Source organism: Haliaeetus leucocephalus, unplaced genomic scaffold, assembly GCF_000737465.1.
Source record: "Haliaeetus leucocephalus isolate CR32 unplaced genomic scaffold, Haliaeetus_leucocephalus-4.0 Scaffold185, whole genome shotgun sequence".
NCBI classification, from domain to species: domain Eukaryota; kingdom Metazoa; phylum Chordata; class Aves; order Accipitriformes; family Accipitridae; genus Haliaeetus; species Haliaeetus leucocephalus.
Window position 1 is genome coordinate 25,235 of NW_010972621.1, and position 26,064 is coordinate 51,298.

The 26,064-nt window shown below is 37.0% G+C and overlaps 1 protein-coding gene across 1 annotated transcript in view; it reads left to right on the forward strand.

Moving 5' to 3' along the window:
* The first annotated feature begins 3,717 nt into the window (after positions 1 to 3,717).
* The window catches only part of LOC104830261, a 30,825-nt gene continuing 8,478 nt past the window's right edge, over positions 3,718 to 26,064 (forward strand). Inside the window, exons 1-8 of the mRNA XM_010565057.1 lie at positions 3,718 to 3,775; positions 4,795 to 5,613; positions 6,139 to 7,254; positions 9,788 to 9,970; positions 14,007 to 14,174; positions 15,904 to 16,005; positions 19,611 to 19,721; positions 21,372 to 21,550. Coding sequence (XP_010563359.1) covers positions 3,718 to 3,775; positions 4,795 to 5,613; positions 6,139 to 7,254; positions 9,788 to 9,970; positions 14,007 to 14,174; positions 15,904 to 16,005; positions 19,611 to 19,721; positions 21,372 to 21,550 — 2,736 coding nt within the window. The remainder of the gene's footprint in view (positions 3,776 to 4,794; positions 5,614 to 6,138; positions 7,255 to 9,787; positions 9,971 to 14,006; positions 14,175 to 15,903; positions 16,006 to 19,610; positions 19,722 to 21,371; positions 21,551 to 26,064) is intronic.

Genomic DNA, 26,064 nt, shown 5'->3' on the forward strand with positions numbered 1-26,064 from the left:
ACCAAAGAACTGGTGCCTCTTCTGATGTGGTAAACATTAGAGGAGAAAGCATAAATTAACATATGGAAATGTAGTAGCGACAACAAAACTATTTGCATCATAAAAGTTCTTTCCAATGTTTAGTTGAAAATTACTTTAAGATATCAACAATTTAACATACTGCATTTACGATTAAAATCAATAGTATATAAATGTGAAAATTAACATCTGAGAGATAGTAGTCTTAATCACAAATGAACAGTGCAAACAATCATTCTAAATTATAGTTTTGACCTACTTACTACCAATTACAGAAATAACTGAAAAAAACCCAAACCAAAACAAAACAGCTTAATCATCCTGTTCACCTAGGTCTTACATCTCATCTTTGACCACATAGCAAAATCTGTAATCCTACCACTATGAGCAACTTTGACCCATTGCTATCTCTACTGATAGTTTCACACTGCACACTCAGATTGTTAAGTTTCAGAAGACGGTAGATCTTTTCCCACAATCCCAGCATGCAGAGAACCACCACTATCTGCATTCAGTACTTTCAGATTTTCCCATGCCACTAAATGTTATTTGAATAGTAGTACAACAAGTGACCATCCCAGACCTAGAATTTATTCTGCAAAGTCATATGATATTTTACCATGACAAAGCCTGGCAAAAACATACATTACAACCATGAGGAGAATATGAAATGAATATGATTTTTATTTGAATTGATCCACAATACTGTCTGTCTCAATATTTCAGCATCCTTCTTGCAGTGTTTCCTCTTTTTGGTATTGTCCAATGTTCTTTTCACTTTTTCTACTTCTCTATCCATCTTAAACCATGCTAACCTTATCACCAAAGCCATCAGAATTCAAATCAATTGCTAACTGATTACAGTCATGCCTATTATTCTTCCCTAGAAAAGGTCTTAAACACTACATACTAAATATATTCCTGGCCTGTAAACATTCAGTAAAATGCAGATTTTCGCCAGATAATACAGATTTTCTTCTTTAAAGTAAAGAGTAATGTGTAGTGCATACAGCTGTACAATTAACTGTCAAATGTAAAGAGAGACTAGAGTAAAACGGGCAGCTGTTCTTGATCTGCAAATCATTTTTAAAAGCATTTTAGCAATGAAGCTTAGCAATCACATTTCCTGTATTGAGATTAACCATTTTGTTACTGACCACAGGACAGGGAAAAAAACATGGAAGTGGAATTCCTGGGGAAGGACAAAAAATAGTTTAACAAAGGAAAGTATTTTGGAAAGACAACCATGAAGGTCAAGAAGGGGAAGGGGAAGGAACAGAGTGTGTAGCATCTTCCTTAGGTTGAATTGAGAGAATTCCTAGAAGTAAAAATATTTTCTCAATTACAATTTAATGAAATATAACTGAAACCTCAAGGATCACAATCAGATTATGGAGCTCTGTTAGGCTGTTGTTCCTGTTGTCATAAATATATGCACCAATCTGCAGATCTTACATAAGACACCTCTAAGTATGATTTTTATGCTCTTAACATACTTGCATATGTAACTCTGTACAAGAATATTGATGTTTATCTGAAACTGATAGGCACTGTCTCATATCCAAAACTACAGATAAATATCAGTCCCAGCTCTTGCCTCTGTGTCCTTTAAAGCCTTGTATTTGGCTTTAAGATCATTCTTCCCACTGAAAACAGAGCTCAGCTGGCAGCTTTGGCTGTCTGTCCAGCTTTGACTAAAGACACCTGGAAAAAACAGAGGGGTATAGTTTCATCATGAAAATTGACAATGTAAACATTTCAAAGTGTCTGCTGTGAAATAAATACAAAACTTTCTCAGTCTCTCTAGAATGTCTTCTAAAAAGGCAGGGAAGAATGTCCATGAAAGTGGAATTCCTGGGGAACAACAAAAATAGTCATCTAGTGCATTTTTGCAGCCAACTAATGAATGTTGACTGGCATACTCAGTCATTTAGCCTCACACAAAATTAAAAAGTTTTCAGAAATAGAAGTCAATGGCTCTGTATTGAAATCCCAGTTGTTTGGCTAGCTACATATCACTGCATACAGTGACATGTAACATGAGTCTTACAATGTCAATACAATGATTTAAAAAGCTTTATCCTAATCCTCATTGTTATAGCAAAATCCATACATCCCCTTTACACCAGGTAAGTCTGCAGCCTCAAAAATTCACTCATGCTTTTTCCACAATGACTTATTTGATGTGCTGATGAGCTATTGTCTAAAGATATTATGACTAATAACACTTGCAGTCAGTTGATTTTTCCCAACATAACACTACTGATTTTCAAGACTATCCCAATGATGTATTAGCAGTTCAAATACTTCTAATTTCAAACAATGTGAATTATCCATTCCAAGGTCATTTAGAATACAATAGAAAATCTTTGAATTAAATAACAGAAGCAAATCCTAAGACATTGACTTATTTTGGAAAGTTGACTATTTCCATTATATTTCAATACTGTAAAAAAAAAAGTTGTAAGTTTTGGTCTATTTTCCAAGCAAATATCAATCCCAGAAAATGCTACCAATTCTATTTGGTTAAATAGCCTCTACATAGTCACCCTGCTGCATGGGATACAGACCTCTTCCATCACTATCATACCTTCAGTCAGCATTCAGCCCCATTGCACAACAGGAATGAGAGATGACTTCCAGATTTTAGCTATTCTTCTCAGATCAGTATAAATTTAAGGTCTCACTTCAGTGATCAGCTGCAAAAAAATGACTGACTAACTAAACATGGATGTAAAGCTCAGCTCCTAGTTGAGAGTCTAGGGATTCTTCATTTGTCTCAAATTATTAAAGTACACAAATAGTAGCATCCATAATGTTTCCTTAGGCTGAGCCTTCTTTGATACCATGTTTCTTAAGGCTTGTTAAATTCAGACAGTGAAATTTCCCACAGGCCTGTGGAGAAACACAGATAAACATTTTAATTTTTATTTTCTTGATTTTGTGAAAAGAATAATATTTAAAAATTAATTATGAGAGGTATTCCACTGCCATTTAACTTTGAGTGAAGTAAGTCTTCAATACTAAGCCAGCATTAACAGTTAATCTTACATTTAATAAGTTTCCCTATGAGGCAAAAAAATCGTATAAAACAATTTTCTTCTTCCCACAAACAAATGCAAGGGGCAACCCAAACTGTAAGATGCAGATTGGTCAGTTTGCTCTGTATGCAGCTCAGTTATGTACTTAGTCCTAGCTAAGGCCTTTTATTCTCTTATACTAGGTCTGAATTTTTCCTCAAGAGAAAAAACAATGATTATTAAGTATTTCATTATGTATATAAATAAGATTGAATTAAAAATTAATGCTTCAAACAAAATATTAATCTCTAAAAATCAGAATCAGATAAAATCATAGGCTGGAAAAGGTCAGCCACTGCCCAAATCTCCCACAGACTTCAAAGAGTATTGGTTCAGGCCTCACAGCTGAGATCATCAGACCTTGTTTTTAAGCTAGTATTTGGAAACCTTCGAAAATTTGGTCCCAAATAACCAAGAGAAGAAAATAGATGCATTAGTACATGCTCTAGCGCTTTTCTATTTTTTCGTTATCATCAGCCGGTTCTTACACAGGAGAAAAGCCAAGTTAGAGAGCCTGAGAGAGTTAGAGAGCAAAAGGATTCCAGAGAAACTGTCTCATTATCCAATGTTTTCCCTCCCACACAGAAGAGTGGAACCCAGATGCCCTCAGTTCTTAGAAATGAGTAGAAAAAGAAGAAAAAGCTACAAGGGCAGAAAGAGCTTTGATTCCAGAGAATGTAAGTTTACAGAAATGTTTAATTTAAAGTAAAACCATCAGAATCATAGGTGGTTATTCTCCATTTACTTATCAAGACAGAAATCCATCTTTGTGCTCAAAGCTGTTTGTCACATTGGAAATATTTACACTCAAGTGTGCGTATGTACAGGTAACATCTTGATGAGGCTAGTTGTTCTGTTTTAGTTGAGCTGCTACCCTAGCTATTTCTGGCAAAGTCTTTCCAAAGATGTTGATGTTTAATTACCTCAAATTTTCAGCATTCTTGCTGTAAATTTCCCAATGTTGTCTAAGTTTAACAGCTTGTTCTAATCCTACTTAGGTAGATGTCACTGTAAACTATTAGCCTCTAATGCACATAGCCTGTTCTAAAAAAAGTCCAAGAAGGGCAGCATGTAATTGTACGCATGCTGTGAAACCTTGCATAGTACAGCTCCTCCCAGAAAACAGTATTTTCTTCTGCTTCAAACAGCAAGCTGTGGCTCACACCTCCTGGCAATGTGCCACTGATCTGCTGTGTGATTGCAACAATATTCATTAATCCCTCTGTTTGCTCATCTGTAAAAGGATTATGAAGTCAAGATCCATGTAATCTACCCCAAACTGCAAACATGCAATGGGATATTGATTGTCCCAGTGTGTTCATAGGAATGAAGTAAATACCGAGAGGAGTAATGGAAGTAAAAAAGTAGACCTTTTTATAAGCAAATAGAATACCTTATCCCCTAACAACTGTAAAATTTTCTGAGAAAAAAGAAGTGTTAATATATTATTGTCCTCCATCCAGAGTGAGTTAACATGGCCTACCCTGTTTATCTGACTTCAAATTACTTATCAGATAATTAAGACAAAAGAAGTTACTATTGAAATGAAAAAAATAACGTTTTGGAAAATATACTACACTTTAAAGATAGTATAGGCATTTTCTATGAAAAGTGATTCAAAGATAATCATACGTTTGTGATACTGCTTACCAAATCATGGGAAAAATTATTTTTTCTTTTTTTTACCTTAACTTAGATGAACAATTGTCACCTATTTGTAAATGCCAGCAAAATGTAGGAAGCCTTGAAAATAAAGCAGATGAGGCTCTGGCTCACTTGACTGAGCCAGTGGATGTAAAGGGTACTGAAGAAGATGGAAAAAATCATGAAAACCAGAATCAGAGTAGCTTAGATGCATCTGAAGATAGAGACCTTGATAACATATCAGACAGCGAAAAAGAAGGAAAGAAGGAAAAGAACTTCCCTCCTCAGATGTTCTCTCCTCAGCAAGATGAAATCCTAGCTACAGTAACTTTCGGTGAATCAGAAGGCTCATCCACAGGAAAAATTACACTGTGGGGCAAGCCAGACTCTGCAGAGTCCATTAGCTTGGCTACTGGAAAAATTACTGCAGAAGTAAAATATGGTTCTTTTAACGTGAAAGTAGAAATTAAGAACGTTTTGCTGTTTGATTCCGGAACAAACGTTGTAGCTGAAAAAAGGAAAAGTTCAAAGAACAATAAACGTTTTCATGAAAGGCAATACCAGAAAAGCCAGTGTTCAAAATGTTCAAAGTACCAGTGTCCTTCAACTGACCATTCAGCAGAACATAATGGGAAATATAAGGGATCCTCTAAACATAAAATTCAAACTGCCATCAACAAAAATGCCTCCCTGAAAATGAACATTGAAGCAAAGGAAATTAAAGTAGAATATACCAGCAGAAAGAAAAATCTAAAGATTAACATCAAACCTGGTGAAGAGGCACAGAGCAAAACCTGCAACAGGGAACATGAAGATACGTATTGGAGTGAAACAGGTTATTCTGTAACAGGGGCACCTTGCAATACAGATTGTGAGTCATCTTTTAGATTTCATGAAAAAGTAGACTATACATTCCCAGGTGGATGTACACTTCTCCCTCCACCTAAAGAATTTGCTGACTGTGACAAAATGAATTTGGATACAATTGCAGAGGGTGTATCTTTGTACCCTGTTAATGACAGAAAGGAATCTGACAGCCTCTCTACAGCCTTGAGAATTTGGGGGGAAGAAAATTATTTTTGTAACCATAGCAAAAAGGACAATGAAGACCACACCAATGAAAAGGAAGATTTTTCAAAAGATAAAATACTTTTCTCAAAAATAAATAGTACAAATTGTCTTGTAGCTAGTAATACCTTGAATAACCCAAATGCTGGGAAAGAGCTTACCAGTAAGAACAAAGTATTAGGTCAAGAAAGAAATAACTGTGACAAATGCAGAGAAACAGGGCAAAAAACAGCAAGAAGAAAGTCTTTTCCAGATACTACCATTGTTGTACCATCACCAGTTCACCCTAGAAGAGATTCTGGCTTTTATTCATTGCCATCCTTAAAAGTATTGCCCAAGGAGACCAAAGCAGATGTCTATAACAGGAACTCACATGTTCATACAAGCTATACAGAACTTTGTAAGTGTTCTGACTTGACCTCCTCACTGAGAAGTTTGAGAGGTCTTAAGTCTTCATATCAGTATGCTTTCACATCATTCGATCATAATATTACCATTTATCCATCTGAGCCTGAAGAAAATCTAGATGACACTTGTTTACTGAATGACTATGCAGACTATGTGGGGCAAAGTGAAGAAACAGAAGAAACATTAATGGAGAGTCTTCATTCCAATGGTACTATTAATGAGAAAAAAGAAAATGGGCATGAGGAGCCTCTGAGAAACATAGCCATATGGGAGGAAGACTCTGAGTCTACCAAAGGTGCTTTAGGTGAAAGGACACCAGAGTACAACCATCCAGAAAAGCATGTTGAATTACAGAACCCTACACGTCCTAGAAGCCCTTCAGGTGAACTTATTAATGACAAGGAAAGTACTAATTATGCATCTACAGAAAGCGCTCCAAAACAACTTTCACCTTTACAGCAAAATGTTCACCTAACCCCTGCAGAGCCTGAGGTAATAAAGAAAAGGAGAGGGTCAGTAATGACTGTGATAACTGGAGAACTAGAACGAAGACTCATCCAAGGTGACACTAAGTTGATGCCTGATTCTTTCAGCTCTGGGGTAAGAAAAGAGCCTAAACTTCCCTGTAGTATACAAGAAAAATCCTTGCTGTCATCCTTGCTGTTAGATCCTGACGATCATGACATAAATAATGAATCTGAAAGCTTTTCTGAGATACAAGACATAGCTGGGAGTATCCTTGTTGAATCCAATTGCCATAATGATTCAGCACAGGCTGCCATATTATCTACCTTTTCACCATATACAGAAATGAGAGAGAATTTCACAGAACATTCAAATATCAAGGAAAGACCAGAGAACTTTTGCTGTAAACAGTCAACTGATGATAGCTTAAGGAGAGAGTCTGGAGAACATCAACTACCTCAGTTAGCCAAATCCAGCTCCGATGACATAAAGAAAAGGATTGAAATAGAAGAAGATTTTCACCAGAATGCAGATATCCCCCCATCATCAGTAAAACAGATTTGTCAGAAAGGTAGGTATTATAAGACTTTTGGAGTTAATATTACTTACACACCTTTTGCGTACATGGTTTAGTGCTTTGGTGACATCTTTTGGGGGAAGATGAAAGTATATTATAACTTTACAAAGAGATGATGTTGGTAAGCAGGGCCATTTCGTTATAATATGCAGTTATTGTGTTGAGGGTCCTAGGAGCCATCTTGTAGAGCCAGGTAACTTAAATAAAATAAAATAAAAAAGAAGAAAATTTGAATGCAACTTTGTTCAAGAAGTGAGTTTCCTACACTAAACAGTCAACTCATCCTATACATCTAGTGAGAGAAGCAAACACCAAAACAGGAAGGGTTTGTTTGCAGTTGCCATGTGGCATGAACTCAGAGCTCTAGTTGGTGTTTAAAACCACATAAATCTGTTTTTGGAATCCATGTGAGCTAAGGAAATAATGAATTCTAAGTACATCTCAGTCTTAATTCTGGCTGAGCCTTTACATGTCATGGAATAACCACAGTAGATCATTCAACCTTCTTTTCTCCTCTCTTTATGTAGTTAAGAAAACTGCATATGAAAAAGAACTATTTTTTATAGCTAACCTTTTACAAAATTTCTTGTCTTCCCTTCTGTAATCCATCTACCCATATTCATAACTGGTCATTTAAAAAGAGTGTTTTGAATCATAAAAATGTAAAGCCATACCGGGACACTGCACACTACAATGTAAGCTTTTTACATTGTGAATATGTACACACACATATGTCTGTGTGTGTTTTTGAAATATCACTCCAAATACTTTAATTTTAATTTTAATTTTTTAATATGAATCAAATTATATGCAAATATAACTCAGATCATCCTCTTCAGAAAGAATGTTTCCAGTAGGTTTGGAGGTTAGGAGTTTTATACTATTGAAAAATACATACTTTCTTACCATGGGAAAATATCTTCACAAATCATAGTAAAAAGCATCAGAAAGTTTTTAATAATCTTTCTAGCTCACAATATCTGTAGAAAATACTGGTATGTCCTCCAAGGTTGTCTTGTTTGGCATGGGTAATGGAAATTTCAAAAATACCTGAAGTCTATATAGACTATATTGATACACATATAGGTAGATATTGCTATATAGATCAATATCTAAAATACTAAAATAAATAGAGAATTAATTAAATGGAAATCTCTTTAGAACAAGGTATAGAAAGAAGACAGAGAAGGAAGCCTGTGTGCTCAAAAACCTTGAGTTCTCATACATTAGACCTCAGTGATTAAACACACAGCACAGAAGTAAGGTGTAGCTATTCCTTGCATTTTTGTTTTATTCTCTCCTCTTCCCTTTTGCCCCTTGCTAATAATTATCTATGTGTGTTCTTTCTCTTACCTATCACTTCACCTGGTCTGTAACTTTGGTCCTCTTGGTCTATGGTTGTATTTTGATTTTCCATCTGTGTTATTCTCAGCAACTCTGTTGAGGTCCTACCTTAAATGAGTAAATGTGTACATCCAGAAAGAAGTATAAGCATTTAAAGTTTTAAGACTCATTAATATGAATCAAAGTCCACTTGTAATGTGGGAATACCAACCTTCTTAGTCAAGACATTGGGCACAAGGGGCAATGGGGGACTTGCTGTGCCTGGTAATTCAGTGATGCTGGAAAGAAAATGGCATTTTTCAACAAAGAGTGAGAGCATCTAGAATAGAGGAGAAAACCAGATGCAAATGTTGTAAACAGGATGGAGGAGAGGAGTCCAGGCAAGCTAAAATTCTGCTGGTGTTGTGGGAACTTAATTATTATCAGAGGGGCAAGGACTCATGCAAAGGGCACTACAAGGGAGCTACAAGAGATCAGTTTCCTGAGTCTCAGCCATAGTCAGCTGCCCTGGAAAAGAGGCTCAGTGACACAGGTGTGTGATGGATATCTGACTGAAGTCAGAAAGAGGCTATCGAGCCAACAGAGCACTTGCACAATCTTCTAGGGAGCCTGTTGAGGCTGAGCTCACTTTCTCCCTATCTGCCCTTGCCAGTGGGTACAGTTGCATTTTCAGAATGGAATCTAATACAGTCTGTTTTCCAGTTGTTGTTTTAGCTGAAATAGTAATACAACGAATAAATTTATATTGCCTTACCTAGAAAGAAACCTAATGTAGAAAGATATATCCTCCTTTTATCTGCATGTGTGGCTTGCAAGATTTTTAATGTTTAAATAGCACTTTATATATTTACATACTGACCACTTCAAAAATGTGTGAGCACTTGTTAATAAAATCCATGCACAATTTATATGTTTCTGCATAAAAATGGTGCTATACAAATAGCTACGTAGATATTTAACTACAGATACAACTACCGCAAGGTAACCACATGTACTCATCTCTGCATGAAGACCTCAATTAATCTAAAAGATATACTTTATGAATATTTTCAGTATTATTTGGTATTTTCATTTCTGTGTTTGGTTACATTATTCTTGTATTTAGAATGTGGAAATTTTAAACACTATAATTGCTTAAGTTGCCTTACACACTCCTCACAAATAATGTCTGGTTATAATTTAGACTTGAAATCAGAAATGAATAAAACCAGAAAGCTACCTTTGATGAAAGACACCAGAGCAAGTGATAGCTCCCAAGAAGAAACAACAGACCAGTGGGCCAGGAGACGGAAACAGTTCAAAGACAGCAAAAAATGCAGTTCAACTGGAGGGAGCTCCATAAACAGCACAATCACTGAGGGATCAAGTGAGTACTTTAGTCTTATGACTATATTCTTTCTCCTTCATGTGAAAGACATTCTGACAGGGTTTTCAGCTAAGGAAATTGATCTTCAGTTCATAACCTGAGTCTCTGTCTCAGTCATTATCATGAGCAAGCATTTTTTGTTCAATTGAACTATTCCTCACTATAGGATTTAGTATTGTCTCTCCTTCATATAACCAAGCGAACAATCTAACTGAAAAAAAGTTGATTGTACCATCCTCGTCCATATGCAATTAATGTTAAGACAAACTCTAGGCACAAAAAGAACAGGTAGGTAATCACTTACTGCAGCAGCTTTGTGGGTGTAACAAAAATCATAATCCTGATGCCTACTTTGCTTATGTAAAAGCTATGGTGAGCTGGGAGTCCTTCTTGCCTCACTAAGATAACCACCCTCTCCACCTTTTATCTTCAGGTTCATTGCCTAGATTATCCTTCACTGTCCCTCCAATTCCTGAAACAGTTAGTCCCATAACTGTCTTGTTAAGAAATCTATCACCTCACCATATGCTTGGGCCTGTACCAAACTTGAGCCTGTACCAGCTCAAATCACATGGGAAGGAACTTTAAAGATGAACTGCTTAATGAATTTACATTTCATGCAGATGGAGTCCCCAGGCAAGGATTGCGTAGTCTAGGAGAGAACATATGTGGTACTTCTTACTTCACACGCCTTTGCCTCCTGTTTTGCTATTTTAGTAATGTAAGAAGTTCTTTGTACAGATGAAGAAATGTGCGCTTCCTTGTGGAAATATTTTTTGCTTTAGTGGTTACTTTTAGTGAGGGAAGTTTTATTTGTAGATGTATAACCTCCTTTTTGAAGAAGGTTAAATGCAAACCTACAGAAGACTGACAGCTGTAAGACTTCAGTGCAAGTCCAATACAAGATAAACTGTAAATATGTTCTATCCCTGCACTGAAGAGGTAAGTCCTACACCAGCAAAGCCTCAATTCCCTACCTAAACATAGGTGTCAGTTGCCAGCTGGGACACCAGTAGAGTTCTGAGGTATGTCACCTACAGGGAAACCATGCCTTTTTGAAGCAGTAACTGGACAGAAAGTGAGATACCCTAAGGAATCTAATATGGTACTAGCCACATATGTTTAGATAACTGAGTCAATCCCTAAGTTTTTAATGGCTGTTAACAAAGCAGCAGGGATGACTGACATTTCACATGGAAATGAAAAAGATGTTTATTGGTAGCATTTTCCATTCTTTGCCCCTAAGACAAATTCAAGTCCGTGGCAAGGAGAATAGAAAGTTACTGTGTCAAACTACCAGAGCTCAAAAAAACCTATATATAAACCAAGTTAAACTGTTCATTGATTCAACAGTAATGTCTCTTGAATATAAAGCTGGACCATAAATTTTACTAGATCAAGCACACGCAGGTTTCATAGAGAAAATATAAACAAACAAACAAAAAAACCCCACCAAACCAAACAAGCATACCAAAAAAAAAAAACCAAGTTGCAAGAGCTAGAATAGCTTTCCCTGAGACAAAGGTTTTGGTAGCACATGACATGAACCTCAAGTGGTCTCCAGAACAGGTGAGTGAGTAAACAATTCTGTCACAAATCCTAGTATCTAATCATTTTGGATACTATGCTACAGGCCTGAGACTTCTGTCCCTTTTGCTTTGGTAGCTACGCTGTTCCCTGGTGATTGCAGACTTGAGACATCTCTAATCAATATTTGGAAGCAGCAGCTCCTTACATGCTTACTTCCAGCATCTGAGAAGAACCTCAGTGCAGCTTGTTCCTGACACTTATAAACTGCTTAGCTTGACATCTGTGCCAAAAGCTCGAGGGAAGAGACAAAAAGACATTCAAGAAATGTATTGGCATAACTCCATAGCACCAGCGTGGCAGCAGTTATTTTTCTGGTTTTGCCTATTAGTCACATTTTAAACTCTACTACAATTATAACAATTCAGGACTAAACTGGCAAAATACTGTGCTGTACTGTATTGGTTGGTGCTAGTCTAGGTTTTCTTAATTTATAAATTCATGGTAGCAAGCTAATATGTGCTTTAAACATATCAGCCTGGTAGTATTTATTTATTTGTTTATTTCTGTTTATTTACTGGTAGCTTTTTATACAGTTAATAATGCCAGCTTTTTATACAGTTAATCTTGCCATCTCATACTTTCTGCATAATAAGGGAGAAGCCAGTGGATGTGGAGTATTTGTCTACATATACACAGTTAGGCAAACTGTCAAAGTGAAAAAAGACTGCCATTTAGATGTATTCAGGAAGTAACCTGCTTAACAAAACTAAATAAATGTTAATTTTTAACTTTCCTGTTTTGAAACTGGAAATCATTCTGCATAATTGCCACATCAAACAGGATAAACAAAGCAAAGAGATCCTTTCTCCAGCTGCATTAATCTAGCTGCATTATACCAAGCATTTTGTATTAAAAGAAACACGATTTCTTTTTTCTTCTCAGATAACTTATACTAAAGCATTTTTTCAGTCTGTCTCTTAGCACAGTCAGTGGTGGTCTATACTTTTATATACCTTTCACTACCCAGTTTTAGCTTTGAAGTTCCAGCTCCCGGTCTGCTTGGGAAGTTGTCATACTATATTGCATAGCCTGTTTCTCCACAGTCAAACTGCTGTTTATAGCCTGCTTGTCACACAGCCAGCTGCCTGCTGTCCTATCTCCTTGTGAGCCTGAACGTTACTGCTTTTTCCTTTAGCAGAGAATTAGAGCTCTCCTCTGTCTTCATATTAAACTGTGTGACATGGTTTGACCCAGCGGACTCATTGCAAGACATTGTGAATGCAAATTAATATAAAATATGAATCTGAAAATCCTCATGATAACACATATACCGTCATACAAATATTCAACAGCCTAGGACAAGCTAGAAGTTCTATATTTAAAAAACAAAACAAAACAAAACAAAACCAAAAACCAAAAAACCCCAACTATTCTTTCCTTACCTCTTTTTTAATAAAACTGAATGCACACATCTGGAAGAGCTAAGATTAAGCAAACAGCAAATATGGTCATCATTATCTGAGCCATGCCAGTTACCTTTCAACTCCTCTTTTGTCTTCCCATATGCACTGAACTCATATTAAATTTTGTCATGGTTTAACCCCAACCAGCAACTAAGCACCACGCAGCAGCTCACTCACTCCTGCCCCCCAGTGGGATGGGGAGAAAATAGGGAAAAGATGTAAAACTCATGGGTTGAGATAAGAATGGTTTAATAGAACAGAAAAGAAGACACTAATAGTGATAATGACAGCATTAATAAAATGACAACAGTAATAATAAAAGGATTGGAATATATAAATTGCTCACCACCCACTGATCAACACCCAGCTAGTCCCTGAGCGGCGATTCCCTGCCCCCACTTCCCAGTTCCTATACTAGATGGGAAGTCCCATGGTATGGAATACCCAGTTGGCTGGTCTGGGTCAGCTGCCCTGGCTGTGTCCTGTGCCAACTTCCTGTGCCCCTCCAGCTTTCTTGCTGGCTGGGCATGAGAAGCTGAAAAATCCTTGACTTTAGACTAAACACTACTGAGCAACAACTGAAAACATCAGTGTTATCAACATTCTTCACATACTGAACTCAAAACATACCACTGTACCAGCTACTAGGAAGACAATTAACTCTATCCCAGATGAAACCAGGACAAATTTCTAGAAAACTTATTTGGTTTCCTAATCAAGTGGGCCGCATAAGAAAGCTTAACAATTGGCTAAAGCCAGACTTCTCTTAAAGAGGTGCAGTTCCTGTTTTGACCATTTTCATTAAGACTTCACTTGGCATTCAAGTTCAATATGCAATAGCATCCAATATTGTGATCTTATATTTGGACATCTTTGCAGACTGCCTATTTAAGAGCAGTAAAATTGCAGAACTAAGTACAGACATTACAAACAGTTCATTAAGAAGCTTGTGGCACTTCTTCCATGCTGACTGGATGAGGTCTGTTATTCTTCATGCATTTTCCCTACTGACATTACTTTTACTTGTTTTATCCTCATGACAGTAAATTCAGAGGATGCCCGGTCAGTAGATCTGGGACTACATTCTGAAAATGAGGACAGAGGTTTTTACACAGAAAACTTTCATTCTGCTGCCTGGGTTTTCAGAGGAGATGATGTCTCTCCGGATAATAGTCCTAGATGTCTCAGCAAAAGGCCTAGACCAGTGGCAAGTAAGTTTGCTAAAGCAACAGGTAATAAATGTCATAAAACTGTATAATTTGGGGCACTCAGGATTCCAGGGGACCAATGTTTTGGAGAAGATGCTGGACACTTATGCTAAAGACAGGAAAAGAACAATCCAAGAAGATAAATGGCTATTAAAAAAATGTAAATAAGTAGTTCTTATTTAGCTACTGTCTTGCAAAATGGTGTAATTACTTGACAAAATTGATACTGGCAAAAAGTCATAATTAAACCTCATCTCTTGCTGCATGATAAGTGTAGAAGCAATGTAATTTCATAACTTCTTCAAGCACGGCAAAATCATAGAGAGCTATTTGTGGACATAAAGTATTATAATGGTCATAAGATCTGTTCTCCATCAAACTTTCAAACATTTTAGAACCAGAAAGAAATGGATCAAGTTTGCTATGGGTGTAGAGGGTTGTTCTATGTGTAGTTTAAACCCTGTCAAGCAAACAGATATAGTGAATAACTTTTGCAGAGGGATGGGAGGTTTTCCTTCACTTTTCAGATGTTAAGTTACTGTTCAGAGAACTAAGACAAACTGAAACACTCCTGTAGCTTTCTAGGAGTTCTCTTTGCTGGAGTTCATAAATCATTCACAATATGAGACAAAATGAATGTGCTCTGTAAATCTCCAGATATGAAAAATCTCCCTTAAAATATATGAGAATACTCTGGAAAGCCATTCTGATTGCCCCTTCTCCCAGGGGAGAGCTCAGAAGTTCAGCAAGATGGTTAAAGTAGATATTGAAGTATCTATGCTCTTTTGGACAGGTAACATCAATTGGTCTGCTAGTAAAGTAACCTTTAAAGTAATTTCTATCTTCCAAACAGTATACAGTTTGAAGACAAAACAGGTGTCATAAATTATTATTAAGTTGGCCTCCATTAAACAAACACAGTAAGACAGTCAAATGATCAAAAGCAGACATTCGGAGAATTCAAATTTATGCTGAAGTCCTTCATGAGTATAAGATTTACTAATGGGCCAGACCATTTGAGACAGGATAATAATACTAGACCCTGAGAAAAGGTTGGAAGTAGGCAATTAGACCCTGATCTTCCTTTTTACTGAGGGTGATCCATTTACATGTTAAATTCTGCTGACTTGAAAGACATTTCACATGGGTACAGCCACTGGTGCCAGGAGATGCCAGTGTGGTGGGGGGTTGGACTAGAGGACTGGGAGGCAGTGGGAGTGGGGACAGGGAAGGGTAGATGGAAGGAAAAGAAACAATTGGTATCCAAAAGACAGAGACCTTATAAAATATAAAAATAATTAAACTATAAGAAACAGATTTAAACTAATTTGAGAATTTAGAGTGTATTTGTATTTGCAGCTTAGAAGTCTGACACAGAAAGCATTGAGCACTTTTCTCTACCAGAAACTGGCGGTTGAGTGGAATATCTGAACAATTCTCCACCTCTTCATTGCAAAGTCCAGGCACTTAACTTAAACTGCTGATGAAAGTACACTTCATTGATGTTGTTTGTCTTTGCCCTAACATGAATGACATTCAAACAGTTGTGGCATGAGGGGGGTACACAGTGGCAGAGGAGCAGCACCAAAGAGCTGGGAGTGATACTGAAAGCCATTTGTGGAATCAGTAACTGTCAGTGCCTATAGATAATAAGTTTTAAAAACAGGCTACTGCTTGTTAAATTGAACTTGACTTGTAGAGAAAAAGGGATGTCTTTTTTCCTATTTTGCAGTTCGTGAAAGAACGGTGAAGATTGCTAAAGGAACTGGCAATTACCCTTGGGGTTTCAGGATCCAATTCTCAAAGCCTATCCTTGTGACTGAAGTTGACACAAGTAAGTTGTGTTTGTACTAGTCAATTTCTCCTATGAACATATCTAAAAATAAATATATAATATTTAGTAATATAATATGATATAATATGATCTACATAATATAAAACATCCATTTTATACTAATATGTGATATAGATGTACATAAATAATTGCCATAATTAGTGGGTGTAAGGTATTTAATAATATGTCCTTGAACTGCTCATGACAAACTATCTTAGGGCCCCGGTATGCCTGTGGGTAATCGGGACTCTACTGTTCTGTGTCCTTCCATGCCGGTTGCTACCTCATGCAAGTGTCTGCATCCAGGCTCTTTCCAGATGTAAAGTCTAGAACTTTCAGGGACTGACATCCGTTAATGACAACAGGCCTTTAAGAATGAAATGGAGGATGCAGTGATCCTCATAACAACATTTCCAAAAGTCTTATTAGCTGGGGACACTTCTGCTTGGATGGGTTTCCATTGAGCCACCTTAACAGGTGTGCTGTTAACTCCTGCAGGGTAGTCCGATGATTATGAGGAACTCCAGAAGAAACTCACAGAACTAAGTGAGTGAGCAAAAAGTGGCAGATGAGTTTCAACAAAGATGAAGTGTAACACAATGCCTCTAGACAGACATTATCTGTACCATGCCTACATGATGGAGAACATGGTATTGGCAGTTACGCTCACAAATGAGATCTTGGGAGTCACCACTGAGAGGTCTCTGAAATCATCGGCTCTGTGTGCAATGGCAGCTTAGAATTCTGGCTAAAATCTGGCTCTGTCAGTAACAGCTGTGAGAATGAGACACAGGGAGTAAGAGTCATTTTGCTGCTACCTAAAACCTTGGTTCACTCAAATCTAGAGTACTGCTTGCTGTACTGCCCTCTGCATCTCAGGATGGACAGAGTAGAATTAGAAAAGGAGCAGAAGTTATGGGAGACTGATAGATTTCTACTACCAAAGGCAGATACAATGAAAAATGTCATTCTAGACCAAGAATGCTAGTGCATGGCCTCTAGCAAGGCATCTAAGAATAGCTCTGTCACTTTACCAGCCTTATGTATTATATTTTCCAGCTTCCTGACAACACTGGGAAAGCCTGTGAATTGAGAGGCCTGTGAATCCATTAGCTGAGCCCATCATTTTAAAAACTGCCTGCTGAGCTACTAAATAGGGTCATCATTAAACTCCACTTGGGAAGGTTAGAAAAGTCAGAAATCTGAGCAAGGGAGCAACATGGAGAGGAAAAAAATCACATCTCTGAAAAGGTCAACACTTTACTAACACTTTACAACTCTAAAATTTGTATTAGAAACCCGTGCATCCCCTTAAGATAAGAACATAGTTAGATTTATGCCTCAGTTATGCTTTTTGCATGATAATGCTGTTCAGTTTTAAGTCGTTCTAACTTGTTGCCTCAGAGCAAAAGTTCTGTTTATTAAATACTAAAAAAACCCCTTCAGTCCAGAAGAGGGAATCAGGCAAAGGACATACCTATTCAAAAGAAATAAGGGGAAAAGTTGGAAGTGGTTGTTTTACTTTCTATATGGCTATGCCTATTGTTTATCAAAAGAGGTCATAATTTTTTACTGTGAACTACATGAAAATAAACATGATTTTGACACCGGATTCTAGCGATCATTCTGTATTTATACATATCAGGAATTTCCATTATCAACTGAAGCTTTGCCAATAATGTAAATCTAAAAAACCTTTGCCTGCAGAATACCATATAAAGGACTTAGTGAGATTAAACTGTGGCTGAAGTGGCTATGCAATGTTCTTCATCTTGAAACAGCTACCTACTTCTAGTCCAGAACTTTTTTTTTTTTAATAGTCCTTGAGACTACATAATGTTCACAGTATAACTTATGCGAAAAGTGATTTACGTGAATCTGAGAAAGTAATTTTGAATGAAAAAAACTTGTTCTGCTCATCTTACTAGAATGTTACTTTTGAGTACAAGGTTAAAGATCAGTATGTCTCATTGCTGAGTATTTTAAGAAGACAAAATTGCTGGACTCAGCCATCATTTGTCTAAATAGCTCAGTGGCAACAAGGTGTATGTGCTTGCACAACTAGCTGTTATCATATGGCTGGGAATTTCAGTACCTATCGATAAAAAGTTCTCTGTGTTGCAAATAAATGTTTCTTCTCTCTAGCATTAAAGTTTCAGATGATTTCCCAATTGTAAACATACAGATTCCCTTAGTGTTCTTGTATCAAAGGGCATAACCTCAGAAGAGGTCTTTCAAATTAGAATGTGGGAAAGTTTTTTACCTAAATATAAATAAATCATAGGTCATGCATACAACATTCACCCTCATAGCTACCAATTTAATCCTGTAACCTACTAATTAAGCAATCAATGTGAGTATAGCTACTGATTTATTTTGAAATGCAGTTACTTTAAAACAGCAACAACAAAAAAGAGTATTCTTTTTTTACAGGCAAACTTCTAGTAAAATTCTGTTTTCTCAAAATATGACTTATTTCATTAAAACAGACAGTAAAATTGCATTTGTATCCCTTTTTGTTGGACACTGAGACATTATTTTAATAATAAAGACCACTTATAATCATAAAGTCTTGTATGTGATCCTCAAGGTGAGGACAAACCAAAATGTGCTGGCATTTGCAAATTTGCAAGTGATTTGTAATACATGTGAGGATGACCCATGGCTTTTTTATGCCTGTTTATTATCAAGCTTTTACTAATCTCTTCCCTACAGCTTCTAAGCATCCCCAGAAATACACTGAATGATCACACTTACTGCATGATAGGGTACAAAATCTTTTAAAAAATACATTAATTAGTATGGACATAGAACAATATTTTCCAGAAACAATGTTTTCACAGTGCATTAAGAATGCTTAATTATAAATGAGAAGGAAAAATTGTGTCCAAGAAATTTGTAACTGGGATTTAAGTAACTGTGTATTGGTGCCCATGAATGTACCATATTTATCACTTTCCTAATTTGCCCCCGTTTCTGGCTGGCATGTGTCTGAGCCCTATTTTATTGGGAGTGCATATGCTTTGCAACGGTTACCAAATAAACAAAAGGTTGAAATATTAACAAATCTGATTCAGTCCCTCCTTCACTGACCCTTTGTTAACTTATGTTATTTCCTCTTAAAGACAAAACCCACAAAATACTATAGCCAAATTCTGTTAACCAACAAGAGAAACAGCAGCACGGAAAGTAGTCTTTTGGTCTTAAATTGAAAGCTTACCAGAATAATAGATGTTTTTTCTACTGACTTTACTGAACACTGTACCAGGTCTTTGTTTGCACTTCAGGCCAAAACCCTCAGATACTGAAATGCCTATTTGCGTCTTAAAGCATTTAAGTTCCAATGGCATTTTTAATGAACTTTCTCCACTGCCAGTGGTTATCTAGTGTTGAACCAGTACCTAAATCCTGAAGTTTCATTTACAGATGACTAACAGTTCACTCAGAAAAACTTGCTCCACCTCCACATTGACATCACAAAGGCCCCAAAGCATAATCCTCGACTGGTTGGACAGATACCCATTTTGCTAGAAAAACTTGATCACATAGATATGCTTGATATCCTAACTCTAAATAAAATGGTTTGGTTTGGTTTGGTTTTCCAGACAGTGGAGCTGAAGAAGCAGGGCTTCAGGTCGGGGATATTCTGATAGCAGTCAATGGAACTGATGTCACCAGCATGCCACATTCAGAAGCTGTCAATCTGGCAAGGAAAGGTAAGTTTGAGATCACAACAAATTACACAGATGGGTCAGGTTTGGTGTACAATGCTCGAAATACGTACAGACAAGTTGGGTGATGGATGCAACAGAAATCTTAATTAAAAGTTTAATGTATTAGTATTTAATACAGTAGAATTGCCTAAGTTACTTTTTTATCTAGACCTTGCTAGGAACACATAAGAAAATGGACATAGAAAATATTCCCCAAACAGTACATGTGACAGTAATGATTTTGGTGCTCCTGCCTTAACGAAAGTGACTGAGAAGGTCCTGAAAGTGACCGTGGAGGCACCAAAATCTTATTTATGCCTTATGCTTCCTCAGAGAGAGACTTCACAGCTTGGTTCAGGTCACCCAGTAGTTATTTCTGTGTCACCAGGAACTGGAGTCTAGTCAGGAGAGCAGAGAGGTTATTTCATGAGGCATCCTTTTGCAGCACCACAGAAACAAGGAGTCATCGATATTAATCATACATATTCTTCCTACAATTGTCATGACTAAATCCTAAAGATATCCATGTTTGCATGCTGAAAGTTAATCTACTGCTGTTCTTTTATTTATCCCAGATAAGATTTTGACAAGGGCTCATGGGAAATTCAGTAAATTAAAATGCTTTTACAAGACAGTGACAAATTTAACTTGACACATACCAAGTTCTTTAATTATAGAGATGCTATTCACACTGTTATATTTAAGAGTATGTCGAGTCTTTTAGTAGATAAATCTCTGATTACTAGGTATTTTTAACACCCTAGAGAACACCCCCTGGCCTAAATCTTGGCACACAGACAGCATTCCTGAAGTCAAATGTCCCCAAAAGAGAAATCCAGCAAATGTTTTGCAAATGAAAATGTGTAATAGTCACGTTTCTCAATCCTCTTTAAGGCATTGCCATCTGCTCTGAAGCAGTATCTGATATAATCAGAATTTCAGGCATTTAGGTTCAAAGCCATAGATGTATTGATAGCATCAGCGAATATTATGAAATTGTACCTCATTGTTGATAACAATAACATATTTTTAGACAATCTTGCAACCTAACATCTCCTTTGAGCACTTACATTTTGAAAATGATAAGTAGATACTTTAGCACAGGTTAGCCTCCAACAGCAAGCCCCCGCAGTGAGGGGCACAGATAGCAGGAAATGTTAGTAGACTCCAAGACATGGAAAAGAAAGAATTCTCAAGAGCGTGTGTAAGATAGCAGAGGCTGAAGGTGCCTCTGAGAACAATCTCAACAATTTTTGTATAAACCCCAATTTATGCATACCCATTTGAGCAATGAAATCCAACTACTTCTCTAAAATGATAAAATATGCAAGTACCTAAGATGCTGCTTGCAAAGGTAAGTCACAAAAACTGTTTTAAGAGGTCTCTTCAGATAGCTGTCTCCATTACTAGTCCTCAACACAAAATCAGTTTCATTCCTGAATTTCTGTTAAAAGGTCAAATATTGCTTGATTTAATTCATTGTTTCCTAGGCTGCTTTGCTTCTTGCTGCTTCTAGAAGCTACCCTGGGAGGAGAAGGGCATGGGATAGAATACTGCCTTCCTGCTCCATACCCTGTAGGGGTATTCAAAAATGTTGACAGACTGGATTATAGTTTTGACCTATGTTTTCACATTCTTCATGTAATATTCTAGGTCCTGATATCCTGACTATGGTGGTGGGATCAGACATCAGCCGTTACCCTAACACCCCCAGACCTACCTGCCGAGGATATTTGCATAAACGAACACAATCAGCAATATTGAAGGGCTGGAGGAAGAGATGGTTTGTGCTGAAACATAATGGCTACCTACACTATTACAAACACAAGAAGGTAAGGAGAGAGGCTGGTGAGGAAGCAAGCTGTGTCCTGAGCTACAAAGTGCAGCAGTATTGTACTCAAATTTACAGATCATTTTCTTTACTTGTAGTATTTACAGAATAACACCAGCAGCAAAGACATTTTTGTATGTGGTATATAGAGGAGGCTTGCTGAGTAGTTCTGCCTTCCTATATCCTAGTCACAGACATAGACACTGTCAGGATTTTATGGATCCACATTTGATCTCTTAGTTCTGATCATCAAGAAATCTATGAATTGAATAGACTCTAGGAGGCTTTGGATGGGATGAAGTAGTTTCAGATGTGCAAGAGTTCTGTATTCCATCTACCATTATACGTATTTTCTTAAACAGGCATGACCATGGGATTTTTTTTGTGTGCAAATAAGCTATAGACATGTATGGAGAGGTATTAGGAAGGCTCAGTTTCTTCAGAGTATCATTGCTCAGCACTTCGTTCTCTGTGATGTGAGCAGGGACGTGTATAGTACTAAGTATTTCTAAGTAGTATATAAGACTTTAACTTCATCTAATAGGAGATATGCAAAAAAAGGAGTAAAACAGGGTCCTTCATGAAGAGGAAAATTTTACTTGGCTTTATCCCGAGGGTCCATTTCAATATGGCATAATTTACAATCCTCTAGTTGTATAGTGAGTCTTAGTGGCCCTAAATCAGTGGATTCATGGTTATCTCAGCTACAAACATGTGAGTATTCTACACAGCTATTCGCTACTGAATAAATGAATAAAGACATTGCGCTTAATAAGAGAAAAAAAAGAAAACAGAGTTTTCCCTTGAAGCGGTTAGCTGTGAGGGTTGGGGATTTGGGCAGTGGGCAGCAGGCAGTGGGCACGGCTCATGGCTCTGACCACAACGGAGCCAGTGAACCCACCTGCCCTACAGTAGCATTTTACTGTAGTCAGTGAGCAGTTCAGTGGGTGTTGCATGTAATTACAAGTTACTAATCCCTTCCCATGTGTAGCTTCCCAATGAGTTTATTCATTGAGAAAGTTACATCTATAAAATCAAACAGATTGATTTCAAAGACTGTGGTCTGTTCAGGGCTTTTTGTGGTAAAACATTTTACAGCTTGTAAAAAAGATTCAAGGTCACCCTCTTAGGATTCATTTTAACCTGATTTCAGGAAAACTTAGTGAAGCTGAGAAAATTTGCCTTGGTGAGGGATTTATCAGTAAATTAAGCCCATGTAGCTTCTAAGGAATCTCCTAGCTAACCTAGGAAGGGCATCAGCAGAAGTATCAGCTGGTTAGAAACAGGTAGAAACGGGTTTGTCTCCAACACACAATTTGAACACATACCAGTGAAATACAGCCATATCCACCCTTAATCAACAACTATGTGAGAACCTGAGCATTGCACCAAGTCCTTGACCTGTAAATAGTTTTTATCTTCGCTAACATGGTCACACACCTTTTGGTCAACTCAGCATGTGAAGGATGTAGACGTACATGTACACATATACATATGCAGACATACCACCAGCACAATTTTGCAATAAACATGAATATAATCTAGACAACAAGATGGTGTTAAGGAAGTTCAAGCAACAGAAGGCAATAGGAAAGCTAATACGACAGGCTTCACTCCTGATCATGAATCTACCTTTATATTGTGGGGTTTTTTCCTACTGTGTTGTCTCTCTCTATTTCATACATCAATCTCCCATCTATATATTTCTTTTTTTTAATCATATATATTAACCTGTTTGGTCATTTTTACATGAATAGTAGAGCCATTCCAGTAAAATTCTCACCTGAATTTTTTTCCTTTCTAGTAAAAATTAGAAACCAAATTATTTTCACTTGAAAGATGCATATGCAATGCTTCCCAAGGATTGTACTTAGATAACTGCATGGGTTAGTCTTTCTCTATAGTTCAAGATCTCTGATAGACCCCACAATGCATTCTGGTCCCTCCTCCTGGTAATCCTAAGCATAGTTTTTCTCAGACAATTCTGTTAAGATGAAGAAAAGAATTCACATGAAGCACTGCCGTTTCATATCCAAACTGAAATTAATCAAGCTTTCAAGATTCAAGTTCCTTGATGAAAACCAAACCCTCTGTGGGAAAAAGACATATTGTGAAAAGTAATTAAAAATTATAGAAGGAGCTTGCTCTTCTACAATACTCTACCAACCTGACATTTCCAGCAGAAAACCTAGTAGGCTTATTTCTCTGCATATGCCATGATACACACACTAGCCATCTAATCAGGGTTATGCTGCAGAACCACTGGGTATACAACAAAGCAGTCTGGCTTTCCATTGTCATTATTTCAACACTACCTATTCTGGTCTCAAAACAAAAAAACAAATAAACAAATAAATCACACACTCAAAAGGATACAAACATATAAGAACATTTGTTTGGAGAGAAGTTTTTATTTTATCCTAGTCAGGTCCTTCATCAAACTCCTGAAATGTAAAAAAAAAATCTAGTTATGCCTTTTAAACACTCTCCACTTTCTGATCAATTAAGTACCTCTGAAGACAAAGAGTGTTAAATAAATTGGATTGAGGATTAGAAGGTACCCCATAATCTTACATTCATTAATATTTAATTAAATCTTATTTTACTTCTTTCAGCTAGCAGATTTCTTTTTAAGCCTATCTTTTCTTCCCCAGCTAGCTTTGTCTTATTTGCTGCACTGAAAAAAGTAACTATTTCAATCATACCAATGTTATGTTTCGATAGCAGGCTTTTTAGCCACTGAAAGCCTGCATTTGCTTTTGCTTAAAAAGAATAAATAAATTCAAAGCACTGCATAAACATTTTACAGTAACTACTGCTTGTTTTCTTGCATTATCCAAGACTAGTGACATTTAACCACTTTTTAAATTATTTCATACCATTTTTTTGCCAGCTGCTCGCTTTCTGTCTCTGGACTCCAAAGAACACACTGAAATATTGCAGTACTATTTTAGCAACTGAAAGTACAAGGACCTTCTTCACTGCCTCATGTGCTTACAAAGTACTCTGAAGAGTCATTTAGTAAGACAGAAAGAAAGATACTTAAATAAAAATGTATTTCTTCACTACTGAAAGATCCAGTGCCCAAATTAAGTAAGAGGCAGCTCAGCTGGACTCGGTACTTCTTTCTTTTGGTTTGATTTCTATCAGGGCACAAGAAGAACAACAATGCGTACAGATGGTGCTCATCCCGCTTTCTTTTCTAAAGGAATTACAAATAATGTTCTGAGTTTAACACAGCATTTATGTAACATGTCAGCTCTATGATTAAGTTGGAAACATTATGTTCCAGACCTTGCCTTACTCAGGAGGAAAAATTTTTCCACTTAGTGGATATAAGGTGTTCTTTGAAACAGTTCATTGAAAGCAAGAATAATTCAGGGAGACAAAAATAGTTCAGGATAATCTGCATGTCAGTATCCAACAAACTAACCAGAGTCATCAATTTTCAGGTCTTGATTTTGATGTTAAGAACAACAACTTACATTAGTGTAATTCCAGTGACTCCAGCAAGGTCGTGCCTGATTTCCACCTATGTAAGACAACCAGGCCTTTTACTTATGCCTGAAGGGGTGCATACAACGTTTTGTCATGGAGAAAGGAAAAGGTGTTTCATCTCCTGCTTTAGTCCATATCAACAAACACAGAGAGCTGTATTTCCTCATCATTGCTATTTACAGGCAGAAATTATCCATCCTGAGCTTTCCTTTTCCCACCTACATTAAAAAAGAGATTGATAGTTCTAGAGCTTTTTGCATATTGACTCACCCATGTAAGTGCTGCTGTTTCAGACTCATCTCTATCCAATCCCATATTGATGAAGTGATAGCTGTTGCAACAGATTCAGTCACTTTACATAGAAGGTCATTTTGTTTTCCCGCAAACAGATGCTGCCACTCACCTTGATTCTACAATCTATATAAGTAACTAAACCACATTTTTCACTTCAGTGGACATAGCTATGTTTGCCACCTCATAGCAGAAATATTGGGCACATTGGGTTAGAACCTTGTTTTGTGTAAATTACTGAGATCAGTGAAGATATGAGGATTTATAATATTTTTGCCTACATGTAGCAACAGTGGAGTTCCACTATACACTCTACAGTTCTGCTCCCCCATTGTCCAGACCACTGCATCTTCTCAAATGTATTATTTCCTTCTTTGCCAATAAGCCTAGTTTTTCTCCTAAAGGAAAGATATCTGGACATTGTGAGGGGATAGACAGTGATGTACACTTAAGTCCTACCCTGAGGCAAGTAAAAGGAATCAAGTTACTTGTGCTTGAACTTACACATTTTTTCGAGGAAAGCTGCAAGCACATCAGCATAATCAAGCATTGATCCTTTCTCTACAGATAGCAGAGTATGCTCCTCTAAAACTAGCATTTGCCACTCAGCACAGTAAAGTGACTACAAAGTCATCACAAAATGTCTACAGTGAAGACTTCAGTGTAGGACAGAGAAACCTTAATCAGCTTTACATGAGACCAGTGAGATAACAAAAGCAATCTAGC